Below are 14,398 nucleotides of genomic sequence, written 5' to 3'. Positions count from 1 at the left end.
AGAATTCATTGAGCAGGCAGCCCCAGGAAAAAAGGGTCCGCATGGAAAGCGGACGTTTAAATGATGATGAATAAAGACAGTTCAGCAAGCCATGACTGTCCACCCCTTTTTTTTTCCTGGGGCTGTCCTGCTCAATGAATTCTTTATTTAAAGTGTTATGATTTGAAAGAAATTTTGCTATTTCTTATGGTTCAAGCAACTGTTTCTAAGTTCAAATTCTAATTTGTTGTTTTAGTTAACCCATTACCATTTAAACCGGCTCTATTTGGTCCAAATATTCTGCCTATTTTATGTTCGAACTGATCAGATCCAACCACTTACAGCTGCCCTATAATATCTTATCAGAATGGATATTATACCAAAATAATACTGCAAGGAGTTTTACCCCACACCCTAACAGTTCTGCCAATTCAGTTCTCTAGAATGGTACTTCTTTTTTTCACATGATTTCCCAAGTGATGACTATTCTAACATAAGAGATAATCATTTCTTCATGTTAGAAGAAATGATTATCTTCTAACATTAAGAATTTGAATTAGAAATGAAAGGATTTTGAGGAAAACAATGCATAGGATTCATATATTTAATGTTTTTGTTTGTTTATGAAGTTCTTGCAACTTCTAGTTGGTGGTAATAACCCATAGCACTATTTCATTCTTTTTAGAAATTGTCAGCATGATATTACCTGTTACTTATTAGATATTATTTTACAAAGTAAGACATCTCAAATAAGATGAAAATAATTACAAACTGGAAATTCATGGAATTTATTCTTACTGTTTCCATGGGAATTCTACCTTGTGAAATATTATAGTAGGCAATATGAAAGGCAAGGTTGGATTTGGCAGGATTTGAACTTGATGCATAGCGAGCCAATATGAATACATTCTATCCAAATACCCTAATGGCTCTTGCCAATTTGCCACTGACCAATAAGTATACTTAACTCTTTTATGACTATTTTTATTAAGTGCACTGCCTAAGTGTTTTACTTTATCTACTTGTGTATAATAAGCAGTGTATCTCCTTTTGACCATGTGCATGAAAAGTAATTGGCTGTTATAGTACTTTTGCTATGTCTGAAATTTGTGGAAATACTGACACCTTTAGTTAGTTGACCTATGGTAGATACTTTCACTATATCTGAATTTCGTGGAAATGCCAACAGGATGTTTAGTTAGCTGAATACTGCATAGAAATATATATGTTTAATCATCTACATATATAAATTGTATTTGTATACATGTATAATGAAAAAGCATGTATTGTGTTCAGTTAATCTTTGTCAGTTTGTCTCTTTGTCTCTGTTTGTCCACCCCTAGCATGCAAATTGTAAGGAGTATGCTGCTATGGTACCTTTATTGTCTATTTCATGAAAGCATAGACAAGTTGTTTTGTTAGTCGGATATTGAGTAGAAACACTGAATTTTGGAAAATTTCTATTCCCTTTTTGCCTTGCTTTATTTCTCAAAAATAGAGAGCATAGGACTTCAAGGTTCAGTTCATTCAAATGAAATATATTTCATCATCATCGTTTAATGTTCGTTTTCCTTGCATGGGTTGGACGGTTCGACTGGGATCTGGGAAGCCAGGAGGCTGCACCAGGCTCCAGTCTAATCTGGCAGTGTTTCTACAGATGAATGCTCTTCCTAATGCCAACTACTTCATGAGTGTAGTGGGTGATATATATATATATATATATATAATAAAACAATACTGGGAGGAAAAAAGAGACGGAACGAAGCGAAAATTCGAACGAACCACGACGCGAAGCGCTGTCATACAATAGTGTAATAAATAAATATATATGCATACATACAAACATATATGTACGTACTGACATCTACATGTATATATACATGCATATATAAATATATATACGTACAGGACACCACAAAAAGACGTAAAACTCAACGAAAACGGAAAAGCCATTTTGTTACAACAGAAGGACAGAGACGTGGAACAGGACGAGAACGAAAACAGGAAAAACATTATTTACAACAGAAAAACAAGGTACAGGACATGCTACACAAGGAAAAATCCCCTTCATCAGCTGTCACTAGTAGACTTAAGCGTGTTTCGAAGGCAAGGCAAGACAGGACACGACTCGTCAATTCTAGGCTTTCCTGTGAGAGAATTAAAATAAAATAACCTCGCAGAGGGGTAAAACAAGCACGAAAAAAATACACTATATATATATATATATATGAAGAGATGACAAAGGAATAAATTATCTTATAAACTTCATTAATTTATAGCTGTTTTTTACTATATGATGTAGGGGACTCGTATATATACATGGCAGGCTTCTGCACAGTTTCTGTCCTCCAAATTTCCTTTCGGACCAGCTCAAGGCTTCAGAAGAAACTCTTGTCTTATGTGCTGTAGGAAAGAACTGATCCATGTTGTCCTTAATTATGCCACTTTACATTTGTAGATGTTTCTGGTTGTCTTGGTGAACTGCTCAGCTTTTTTTTTTCTTTCTTGCTTTTATTTTCTAGGATTTATTCATGTCATTTTCTTTTAATCCTTTGGAGAACAATGTCCTTCTATTTCTCTTAATACAAACCCTCTTTATTTAACCTGTAAGCATTTAAACAGCCATATCCAGCTGAAATATTCTACTTGTTTTATGTTAAAACTGCTCAGATCCAACCTCTCAAACCTATCCTGCAGTGACAGATTAGTTCAAAACAATGTAAATAAATATTACATTTGACAGAATAAGCCGAATGCTGAAGGGTTAAGCATTAATATTTAAATTAATATACCTGTCTTCCTAATTTTATTTAAGAACCTTTTAATGTACGAAACGGCAATTAGCTCAGTGTAAAAATGATTTTACTCAATCCTATCAAGTTCTTGATTGTTTTCAAAATTAATGAATTAATACTGCTTGGATTGTGGTGATGCTTATGTTGCACATAAACAATGTACTCCAATTTGATATGTGGAATAGTGATGCCAGGAAGGACATCTAGCCTCTAGAATCTGTTACCACAGAAAAAGATTTTAAAATGGTGAGGATAATGTTCCAAATATCAAATCAATGCAAAAATTACTTAATTAAATTTCTCCAAATTGATTTGTTTTCAAAATTAATTGGAACTCATAGGCCATCCATTTTCAATAGAAATATGGTCTTGAGAACCTCATGAGCATTTTCTTTGTAGTTTAGGAATACGAAGGTGTATGGCTTTGTGGCTAAGGTGTTGGGCTTACAGTCATAAAGTCATGGATTCAATTCCCAGACCAAGCAGTACTTTTTCTGTAGCAAGGTCACTTTATTTTGTGTTGCTCCAGTATATTCAGCTGAAAATGAGTACCAGCACACTACTGCCTCTCATCTGTCACACTCTGTGGTCTGCTGGATTAAGATTGGGAAAGCTGAGAGGACATTGGCACCTGTAAGTACATAGGCACCTAAAACAATTATATCATCAAGTTATAGGTACTTGTGAATGGTGGGTACGACCTGGTTTTTACTAATTTAAACATTTATTGTTGGAACAAGTGATTTTTGAAAAAAATAATTACACCTTATCCCTAACTATATTATGTGATAAGGATGGTACCTGTTATTGGTAATGCAGACTGACACAAATAGAATTACATATTCTTTGCCTGAAACACAGTTATATTAATGTTATTTCTCATAAACTTGTACTCATAATATACATCAGGATGTCTATATCAGACTTTAAAGCCTGATATAAAATGGTATTTATCTCAAGATTGTTTGTTTTTTTGTTTTTTTTTAACTGATTGTGTATCAGTTTTTGTAGCCTTGATTTGAGTGGATTCATACGTCATCATAATCAATTTGTCCTTATCTATAAGGAAGTAACTTTTAGTCTACTATATAGGTATTTTTGTACTGTTATCTGTGGACTTCTGTTCTCTTGGTTTGTCAGTTAAATTGCTCTCTTATTTGTTAATATATTTTTGATATTATATATTATTGGCCTTGCCTTAGTTTATTAATTCTTAAAAATAAATACAATCACATGAAATCATACTTTGGATAATTACTTTAAATACTGACAATTTTCAGTTTGTCCAAGCTGTCTAGGATGATGACTCAAGATGAGCTTGATAATGTGAGAAAATAATCAGATATTGAACCAAAAAATAAAATTGCCTACTTATTTAATCTTCTTCAGGAGGCCTACATTATTTCCTATTTATTAAGAGGTTATTTTAATATAAATTTTTAGTTTTCTTTACTAATCTCATGAAGTATTTTTTTGAGAAAAGTGTTTATAGAATAACAGTATATTTGCTGACATCAACACTGAAAGAAATAGTTTAAATGCTAAGGTTGCTAAAGGGAGAGAGAGGGAGAGACTACTATGAGTAGACTTAACACAAGGACCAGTTCTTGATTTTGACAGCTGTACATTCTAAAGGGCAATTAATATGAAGATGTGGAAAGCAACCAGATGTCATGGATGGATGAATAGTTAAAATGCTAAAAATATCTGGTTGAATTAGGACAGTTAAACAGATTGTACAGGGTGATGACATACCTAATGATTGAGAAGTATCACCAACTGTGACAAGGGCAAAAGAGATGATCTGACAAACACTGCGATGTCAAATTGATAGTCTAAGTTATAAGAATAAGTTACACATTACAAAGAAAATTAGCTTTGATGCAGTGTAGTTTTTGAGTTTGTGTTTGAACATGGCACCGTTAATGCCCTTTTCTCTGTGACATTGCTACAATAGTTACGAGCTTAGAACCAGCTACAAGAGGACTTTGGTTATGCAACATGCTCTGCAGTCTGGTGGTTGTTGAGAAAACTTGTAGATGAATGTATAGAGATGCTGTCAATAAGGTGAGTGTTAGCAAAGAAATCTGAGGAATCTAGTTTGCAAGTGCCTTCACTAGGGTACTTTCTGTTGATCATAGTTCTTGGGTCATAATGGAGTTTCAGATTGCCAATTTGCTAAATCAAGGAATTGTAAAAGAAATTCCTAATGTGAGAGTGAAGTCTACAATTGACTGGCAATAAGTCTAACAAAGGCAAAAGCTTTAATTAGCAAGAAAGATCTGGTACGTGCCCATGCTTGATATGGAAGAAAGGTAGGAATTCTATATGGCGAATCCAGTGTAAAATAATAGATTCACTTCAACATTTAATTTGCCAAAATATTTTCATCGCTTTGAGACCGTGACCTGTTCACCGACAAAATTCCGATGCAGCACAGAATTTTGTCAGTGAACAGGTCATGGTTTCAAAGTGATGTAAATATTTTGACAAATTAGATTCCCTTCAACATTTAAATTTAACGGTTTTTGCGTGTTTCTTAAATGGCTTATAAACACTTTCCACACTGCAGTTATTTTTGTTCCAGCACACAATCTCAGATCAGGTCACTTGCTTTGCTAGTACATCTCTGAACATTTAATATTTTATCAGTAACAGAAAAATGTAACATTTTCGAAGTGGTTTAAGCTCTTTGTTATCCATCAGTTAGCTCGAACAAAAGATATAACACTTTTATGCTGCCATGAATATGGCTATGTACTTGACTGGGTGGGGGTGGGGATGTGTAACAGTTATTTACATATGTGTATTTTCAATCTTGAGGTTTAAAAATTTGGGAGAAAAGTGCATACAGTGTGTGTGTGTGCACACGCGCAACAGTATGGATGTGTGTACATATGACACAGAGGTGTATGTGTATACATACATGTGGAAACCATGTTAAAGTAGACAATGTGGTCTCTGGACCTGTCAGATCTTGTCAAACCATTCAACCCATGCCTGCATGGAACATGGATGTTAAATGATACACATAATGTGTATTTTAGATGTCCGTGCCGGTGGCACGTTAAAAGCACCAACCGATCGTGGCCGATGCCAGATTCCCCTGGCACCTGTGCCAGTGGCACGTAAAAAGCACCCACTACACTCGCGGAGTGGTTGGCATTAGGAAGGGCATCCAGCTGTAGAAACACTGCCAGATCAGACTGGAGCCTGGTGCAGCCCCTGGCTTCCCAGACCCCGGTCGAACCCTTCCAACCCGTGCTAGCACGGAAAACGGACGTTAAACGATGATGATCCTGACCCTTTATATAATTTCTGAACCTTCAGGAATTCGAATCCAAATCACCTGCCAGTCATACTCCCATCTTAAATGACATTGTGTTGAAGTAGGCCAACATAACACTTATAAAAAAGATAGGTTGGTCATGACTGGAATGTCTGCTTGTTCAAGATTGACTTGAAGCTAAACAATGGTAACAACACTATAAATCGTGTGTCAAAGTTGTACGAGCTTGAACTGTGTGTGATTTCTATATGAGATTTTTACTTAATAATCCAAAGCCTTAAATTTCTGTCTATTTTTCAGGTGGTCCTAATGGCATCATTTCACCATTCCATGATATTCCCTTATATTCAAATACAAGCAAGACTGAGTTTAATATGGTTGTTGAAATTCCACGATGGACAAACCACAAGATGGAGGTAGGTTGATTTATAGAATTTTCTTCCCTCAACTAGATTTTGTTTTAGGCATTTATCATATTTTGTCTTTTTTGAGTTATATCTGTTTCAGTCATTTGACTACAGTTGTACTTGGGTACCGACCCCAGTACTTTTCAAGTCTGGGACTTATTTTATTGGTCACTTTTATGGAACTAAGTTATGAGGATGTATACAAACCAACACTGATTGTCAAGCAGTGATGGTGAGGGAACAAATGTAAAAACACATTTGACAGGCTTCCATGCAGTTTCCATCCACCTAATTCACTCACAAGGTATTGGTTATACTGGGACTGTAGTAGAAGGTACTTGCCCAAGGTGCCATGCAGTGGGACTGAACCTGAAATTACATGCTTTGCAAAGCAAAGCCTGTTAACCACATGCCTGTTTATGTTTGTGAATTTTTGTTGAATTGTCATATTGGTGCCCTAGTAAAATGTACATCTAAACTATAATATTCTTGGTGTTAGAAAAGGCATCCAGTTATAAAAACCATGCCAACTATGAAATCATGATATGATGTCCATGACTCCTTGAAGTGAGTGCTAGCTCTATATAAACAGACTCTAAAAAAAAAAAAACTAGGATTTCGAAGACCTGTACAACCGATGCTAGTATATAAAAGCAGGTATATAATATTGTATAAATGTCTGCTTCTCCATGCTTGTATAGGTCAGACAGAATTCCTTGAAGCTGTTTTTCTACAGCTGTATGCTCTTTCTGTTGTCTACTTGGAACTGTTTTCGAGCAAAGTAATATTTGCTCTATGACCAGACATCCTTCCATGGAAGATTGGAAAAAAAATTGTTACCTTCTCTTAAAAAGTTTACAAATTTATTTTTTTTTTATAGATCTGCAAAGAGGACATGATGAATCCCATCAAACAAGATGTTAAGAATGGCAAAGTGAGATTTGTGAAGAACCTTTTCCCTCACCATGGTTATATCTGGAACTATGGAGCACTTCCACAGGTAAATGGGAAAAAAAAACTCTTTATTTCATTACACCATTTTAAGTTTTAAAATGACATGTCCTCACTCTGAACCCCACCCTCTCTCTTTTTATTAGTCTGCTTGTAATTTCTCATTGCATGAATATTGAGATTTCATTTGGTAAATACCAGTATAATGTACATATAAGGTAACAAGCTGGCAGAATTATTAGCATGCTGAGCAAAATGCTAGGCAACATTTGTCTTCGTGTTGTCAGCTGGCTTTGTTTTGAGTTCAAATTCTGCCGATGTCAGCTTACCCTTTCATCCTTTCAGGGTTGATAAAATAAGTACCAGTTGAGCACTGTGGTCGATGTAATCGACTTAACCCACCCCGAAGTTACTGACCCTGTGCTAAAATTTGAAACCAATATAATGTGCAGATAAATGTTACAGCTATTTTACTAAAACTCATTGATTACAATTGCAAATCAATGCAAACGGGGTGCAGGCATGACTGTATGATTAAGAAGTTTGTCTCACATGGTCTTGGGTTCAATCCCACTGCACAGCTCTTTGGCAAGTGTCTCCTATTATAGCATTGGTGCAATCAGTGTTTGTGAATGGAAAGAAATGGGGGAAAAAGGAGCCTGTTGTGTGTGTGTGTGTGTGTGTGTGTGTGTGTGTGTGCATAGATTTTCTTTTATTTTTTTACTTGTCATTTGATGGTGGTAATGCACATATACCTTAAAACCCTTGTAATTTGCACACCTGTGTAATTTACGCAGGTGATTTTCAGGATAAAATTTGTTAAAGCTTCTACTCACCAATATAGCCAGGAGGAAAAGGTTTTCAATATAGTTGTATTTAGCATAATTTCTCTTATGATTAGACAACTTATGATTAAATAATTTCTGTTTAACAGGTATCACATTGAAAGCTATTAAATTACAGTGTTTGTGTTGTTTATAAACTTTACATTTCTTGTCCACGAGAGATTATGTCCGATCTTTAGCATACTGCTGTATATCTTCTTGAATCATGATCACAGGAACAGCTCCTCTCAAACCATCTAACCCGTGTCAGCATGGAAAATAGACATTAAACAATGATATATATAGGCACAGGCTTGATTGTGGTAAGAAACTTGCTTCCCAACCACATAGTTCTGGGTTCAGTCTCGGCTGACCAAATCCTTGAGTGGATTTGGTAGACGGAAACTGAAAGAAGCCCCTTGTATATATATGTATATGTTTGTGTGTCTGTGTTTGTCCCTCTAGCATTGCTTGACAACTGATGCTGGTGTGTTTATGTCCCCGTAACTTAGCGGTTCGGCAAAAGACACTGATAGAATAAGTACTAGGCTTACAAAGAATAAGTATCGGGGTCGATTTGCTTGACTAAAGGTGGTGCTCCAGCATGGCCACAGTCAAATGATTGAAACAGATAGTCTAGCAACTCTCCATACAATACATGCCAACATAGAAAAAAAGATGTAAAACAATTTCATCATTATCATGGTTTTTACATTTGCTTTTCTATGCTGCATGGATTGAACAGGACTTTTTCAGATAGCTTTTTGCAGCTAGAGCCCTTCATGATATATCAACACTTTTAGTAATACCTTTCAGCAAGCAAGAATAGGATGTAAAAACTAGAAATATAGAAATACTCTCAAATGGTCAAATCTTTAAACTTTTGTCTACTTGTTAAAATGGGATAGGAAGAAATCAAAAAAGTAAAATAAAATTTTTCATTTTAATGTGTCCACATTTCATGTTTCGGATGGAATTTGTTGGGGTGCATTTTCTATGGCTGGATACCCTTCCTTGTCACCAGCCCTCATTTGTTTCCTAGTAAGGTAATAGTTCCCCTTATGACCAGACATGTCTCACAAGACTGGCAATGAAGGATACTGTTTGCACGAAGGTGACACTTGTTTTACAACTTTTGTGCTGTCAAGGCAAGGAGACAGTAGCACATGCTTGTGTGAACACAAGTTGTCTGCACTGAGACACTGGTGACATAACCCTGAACTGATCTGCCAGGTCATACAGGAAGAATGATGTTTTAGAGATGGGGAGGGGAGGAATAAAGGTGGAGAGAGATTGAGGGGAAAAAAACCGGGGTGGAGGGTAAAGGAAAAGAGATCAGGAGGGATAGTGATGAATCAATCACAGTACAGGTATTTCGTTTTTTAAAAACTCAAAGGCAATGTTGACCCCCCCCCCCAATATTTGCACTCGATACAGAGAGCCAGAACGAAAACCAATGCCCTTGTGACTCGGTCAATTCATATGTACACTTATATTAAAGAAGAAATGTTAAGTAGCTATTAGAAGATCCAAAGAGCTTTATTATAAGACATTCATCAATAAGCTATTTATGACTTATTATAAACTTTAGCTCATTATTAATAATGCAGTCTTTACATATTCAATCTCCTTTGTCCCTTTCATCTATTTTATACTCTGTTCTTATTCACCTTGCAATCTCCTCATTAGTCTTTCATAAAATATTGACCGATAAAGGATTAAACTGACTTAATTCCATTGCATTGATTCATCCCTCGTTATGCTCAACCCTTATCGATTGATTGTTCAGTATTAACTTGTGTCCTTAACTCTATTCAGAAAGAGAGCTGTTGTGTCTTTTATAAATTGGCTGTCTCTTTTCTCCAGGTTTCTTTTCTTTACGTACATGTGTAAACATGTACTTAGTGTGTGTGTGTGTGTGTGTGTGTGTGTGTGTGTGTGTATCTACACATACCTCTCTATATAAGTTTATGTGAGTGTATAACAGATGCAGGTATAGCTGTGTGATTATGAAGTTTGCTTTGCACCCTCTTTTTTTTTTTGCTTTCAATCTCAGTGCTTGGCACCTTGGGCAAGTGTCAGCAGTTGTTGCTCCAGGCTGACCATAGCCTTTTGAGTGGATTCACTTGATGGAAACTAAAAAGGCGGCGAGCTGGCAGAATTGTTAACACGCTGGGCGAAATGCTTGGTATTTCGTCTGCCGCTACGTTCTGATTTCAAATTCCGCTGAGGTCGACTTTGCCTTTCATCCTTTTCGGGGTCGATACATTAAGTACCAGTTGCGCACTGGGGTCGATACATTTGACTTAATCCGTTTGTCAGTCCTTGTTTGTCCCCTCTGTGTGTAGCCCCTTGTGAGCAGTAAAGAAATAGGAAACTAAAAAGTCCATTGTGCGTGGGGTTTTTTTTTTTTTTTTTTTTAAACTTTTTATAGCATCACTTGCTAATCCTAAACAATGTTACTGTCATACAAAGTGTTATGTTTGCAGACATAGAAATTATGAAGGGAGGTTTTAATTTATATCACCTTTTCAAAACTGGAAATTTCTATCATAGAACCAGGGATTAGTATTGAATGTTTTAAAACAGAATGACGAGAGTGATTTTATTTTATAAAAAGCACCCACCACACTCTAAAATTGTTGGCATTAGGAAAGGCATCTAGCTGAGAAATCCAGCTAAATCAGACTGGAACCAGGTCCAGCTCCCGTGCTTACCAGCTCGGTTCAAACTGCCCAGCCCATGTCGGCATAGAAAATATGTTAAATGATGATGATGATGAAATCAATAGCTCTGTAACCTTTGAATTGTTGTTCACTGAAGCTGATTCAGTTTTCCTATTTCTCTTTTGTGTACCTCCCTTTAATTTATGTTATTGCTTACTTTCTCCTAATTTATCTAAGTCGTTTCATTCATCTCATTAAAGCTACTTAAACTGCAATCTTCAAGATTCAATCCCTTGGCTTTTGAATTTATATCTGAATTTTATAGATTACAATTAATTCAACTTGGTTTAATGTTTGCTTCAGTTCCATTAAATCTAGTGGATTTTTTTTTGTGGGTGGGGTTTTTCAATTAAACAAAGTGAGTTATTGATTAAATCAACAATGGTCAGCCATGTCATGCATTGTTGTTGCATATAGGGAGATTTCATGAATGAATGATTTATTTGATCTTTTGTGTTTCTATGCTTATATGTATATATATATATATATATATATATATATATATATATATATATATATATATATAGTGTGTCTTGTATTTATTAATTTATGAATAGCTGCTGTCATCTGGTGTATTGTCATTATATCAGGTTTCTAACTATCCAGTCGGCTAAATATGTAGAACTAGGTGGTGGTGACAGTAGAGATAATTGTTCTTTAACCCCTGGTTTTAACTAAACAGCAGAACTGATATAAAAAACAAAACAAAACATCCCAGCTGTGACACCCAGCTTTTTTTTTCTCTAGATTGTGTGTTCATTTGACTGCTATTTATAACAGTTCAAGTGATCCTGTAGAGGTTCTTTCATTGTCTTCAGTGCTATGATCTTTGGCCTCATAAATTGCCATCAGTTTGAGAAATTATGGCAGTTCTTTGTTCATACAGCAACATTTGAAGAATTTAATTCCTGATATATTTCAGTTGTTTTGTTTTCTCTCCAAACCATGAAGATTGTAGGGGTAGTGTTTTTTTTTTTTTTTTTTTTTTATATACCTGAAGGTGAGGTAGCTCTTTCCCTGGAAAGAATACCAACCTGTTGTAAATAATTTTTCCTGCAAGAATAACTGAATTCAACCTTGCACACTCATCAATTCTATAGTGTTGCCACTGTTGACATTAGTGAATTAGATCATGTATGGTACTTTGTTAAATCTCTGTAATTGCAGATTTTGAGGGCTCTGTGTACATAATGCTGTAGCAGGATCTGAAACACAGCTTCTTGCCTCTCAACATGTTCTTGCTTCTTCTCTTGTTCACTATTGACTTAATTAAAGCTTGGTGATTTAGATATGATATTTTAGATAAAATGCTAAAAAAAAATGCTAATCATTTCCAGCAAAGGAATCTTGTTAAATTAATTGAGCTTATTAGTATAAGCTTGTCTTGAAGATGCATAGCCTAGTGATTTGGGTGATAGGCTCACGATCATTAAGGTTGTGGGTTTGGTTCCTGGACCAAGAGACTTTGTCCAAAGCCAGGCACTCTCATTTCATGCTGCTCCTGTCTGTTTAGCTGAAAATGAATATCAGTCAAGTACTTGTGTAATTTTCTCTTTCTGTAGCTGTTACATCCTTGATATTATGCGAGGCCAAGAGTAAGTACTCTAAGATGTTTGCCTACTTATGATGACTTGTAGCTACTATTTGGTATATGCCAGTACTAGGCCAATTAAAGTGTAGGGCAAAACACCCTGTAGTATTTGTAGTTCTTAGTTCAGATCCCATTGATGTCAACTTTGCTTTTCATCTTTCTGGGTCCAGCCAATAAAAATTAACCTTTTAGTGTTCAGATTGTCAAATTTAATGCTTGTTTATTCACATTGTTTTGAATTAATTATGCATTATGTCATAGCTTTGAGATTTTGATGATGTGATTGTTTGATTTGAATGACATTGTCAGGTAGATGAAAAAGACTGGACCTGATCGGTTTTAACAAAACCAATAGAATATTTGAGCCAGATATGGCCAGCTTAAATGCTAAAGGGTTAAAGTACCAGTCTAGGATAGTGGTTTGGCAGAACTGGTAGAATAGTGGACAAAATGGATTGCAGTGTTTCTTTTAGGATTTTTTTCTTTACCTTGTGCCAGGCAGGTGTTGTGAACTTGCATGTATCTAGCAAAGCAGTGTTAGGGGAAAAAAAAAGAAAATTTAAACTGGAAAGCAAATGGAAATCATTTTATTTTTCTCACCATGGAAGTTTCACAGGTACTTAGTACTTATGAAAGAAGTCACCAGGTGCACTTTGACAACTTGATGGTGCTAAAAGAACATGGGGTGGTGCTTATCTTATCAACTCCAGAGGAGTGAAAGTCCAAGACAATTCTGATAGAATTTAAACTTGGAATGCAGGGAATTATAATTATGTTGTCTTCTTAAAACATTTCCTAGTTTTATTTAAGTATACCAAATATAACACACATTGAAGGTGCATGGCTCAGTGGTTAGAGCGTCGAGCTTACGATCGTGAGGTTGTGATTTGAATCCCAGACCAGGCTGCGTGTTGTGTTCTTGAACAAGACACTTTTTCACGTTGCTCCAGTTTACTCAGCTATAGAAATGAGTTGTGATGTCACAGGTGCCAAGCTGTATCTGCCTTTTCCTTGGATAACACTGGTGGTGTGGAGAGGGGAGGCCGGTATGCATGGGCGACTGCTGGTCTTCCATAAAAACAACCTTGCCTGGACTTGTGCCTGGGAACGTAACTTTCTAGGTGCAATCCCATGGTCAGTCATGACCGAAGGGGGTCTCAGCAACACACATTGAAATTTTATTGTTTTGATCTGTTATATGTAAAACTCTCATGAAAACGAGTTTTCACCATTGTCATTTTAACGTCCACTTCTCCATGCATGCACGAGTCAGATGGAATTTGTTGAAGATTTTTTACAATTGAGTGCCTTTCCTGTTGTCAACCCTCGCCTGTTTACAGACAAGGGGATATTTCCTCATGAGATACTTTGACAGAAGATTGGAAACTATGGACACTGCCTGTATTATGGTGACACTCATAATACTTATGCGCTGTTAGGATGAGGCACACACTTACTCTCTGTGTGTGTGTGTGTGTGTGACTTCTCATTTTGTGTCCTTTGCATGAAAGTGTTGAGCCAATAAAAAATGGTGGGTGACATTGATGTTAGTCAGTGAAATTATCCTGTAGCTTTATTTCTGAAGCAAAATAGAATAATAATGATAATAATAATAATAAAGAAAACCCTTCCATATAAAATAGGTAAGGATTAGTGATAAGAAGTGCATCTGGTTGTAAAACAATTCCTCAAAAATATGTATTCATCCAACCCATGCTAGCATAACATGTGCCCCTCCCCTTCTCATACCCCTCCCTCTTTCAACCAATCACTGTGGAAGCATTACAGACGGGCTAAGTAATGGAAGAACATGCAGAATTATTATAAGATAATACA

General features: G+C 35.9%; 1 protein-coding gene across 1 annotated transcript in view; it reads left to right on the top strand.

Moving 5' to 3' along the window:
- Nucleotides 1–14,398, top strand: part of LOC115213471 (inorganic pyrophosphatase) — a 43,035-nt gene that overhangs the window by 14,187 nt on the left and 14,450 nt on the right. The window contains exons 2-3 of the mRNA XM_029782464.2: nucleotides 6,364–6,479; nucleotides 7,351–7,470. Coding sequence (XP_029638324.2) covers nucleotides 6,364–6,479; nucleotides 7,351–7,470 — 236 coding nt within the window. The remainder of the gene's footprint in view (nucleotides 1–6,363; nucleotides 6,480–7,350; nucleotides 7,471–14,398) is intronic.

The sequence above is a fragment of the Octopus sinensis genome, linkage group LG6, assembly GCF_006345805.1.
Source record: "Octopus sinensis linkage group LG6, ASM634580v1, whole genome shotgun sequence".
Lineage (NCBI taxonomy): Eukaryota > Metazoa > Mollusca > Cephalopoda > Octopoda > Octopodidae > Octopus > Octopus sinensis.
Note: the sequence above shows the minus strand (reverse complement) of the source record. Positions and strands in the feature narration are given on the sequence as shown.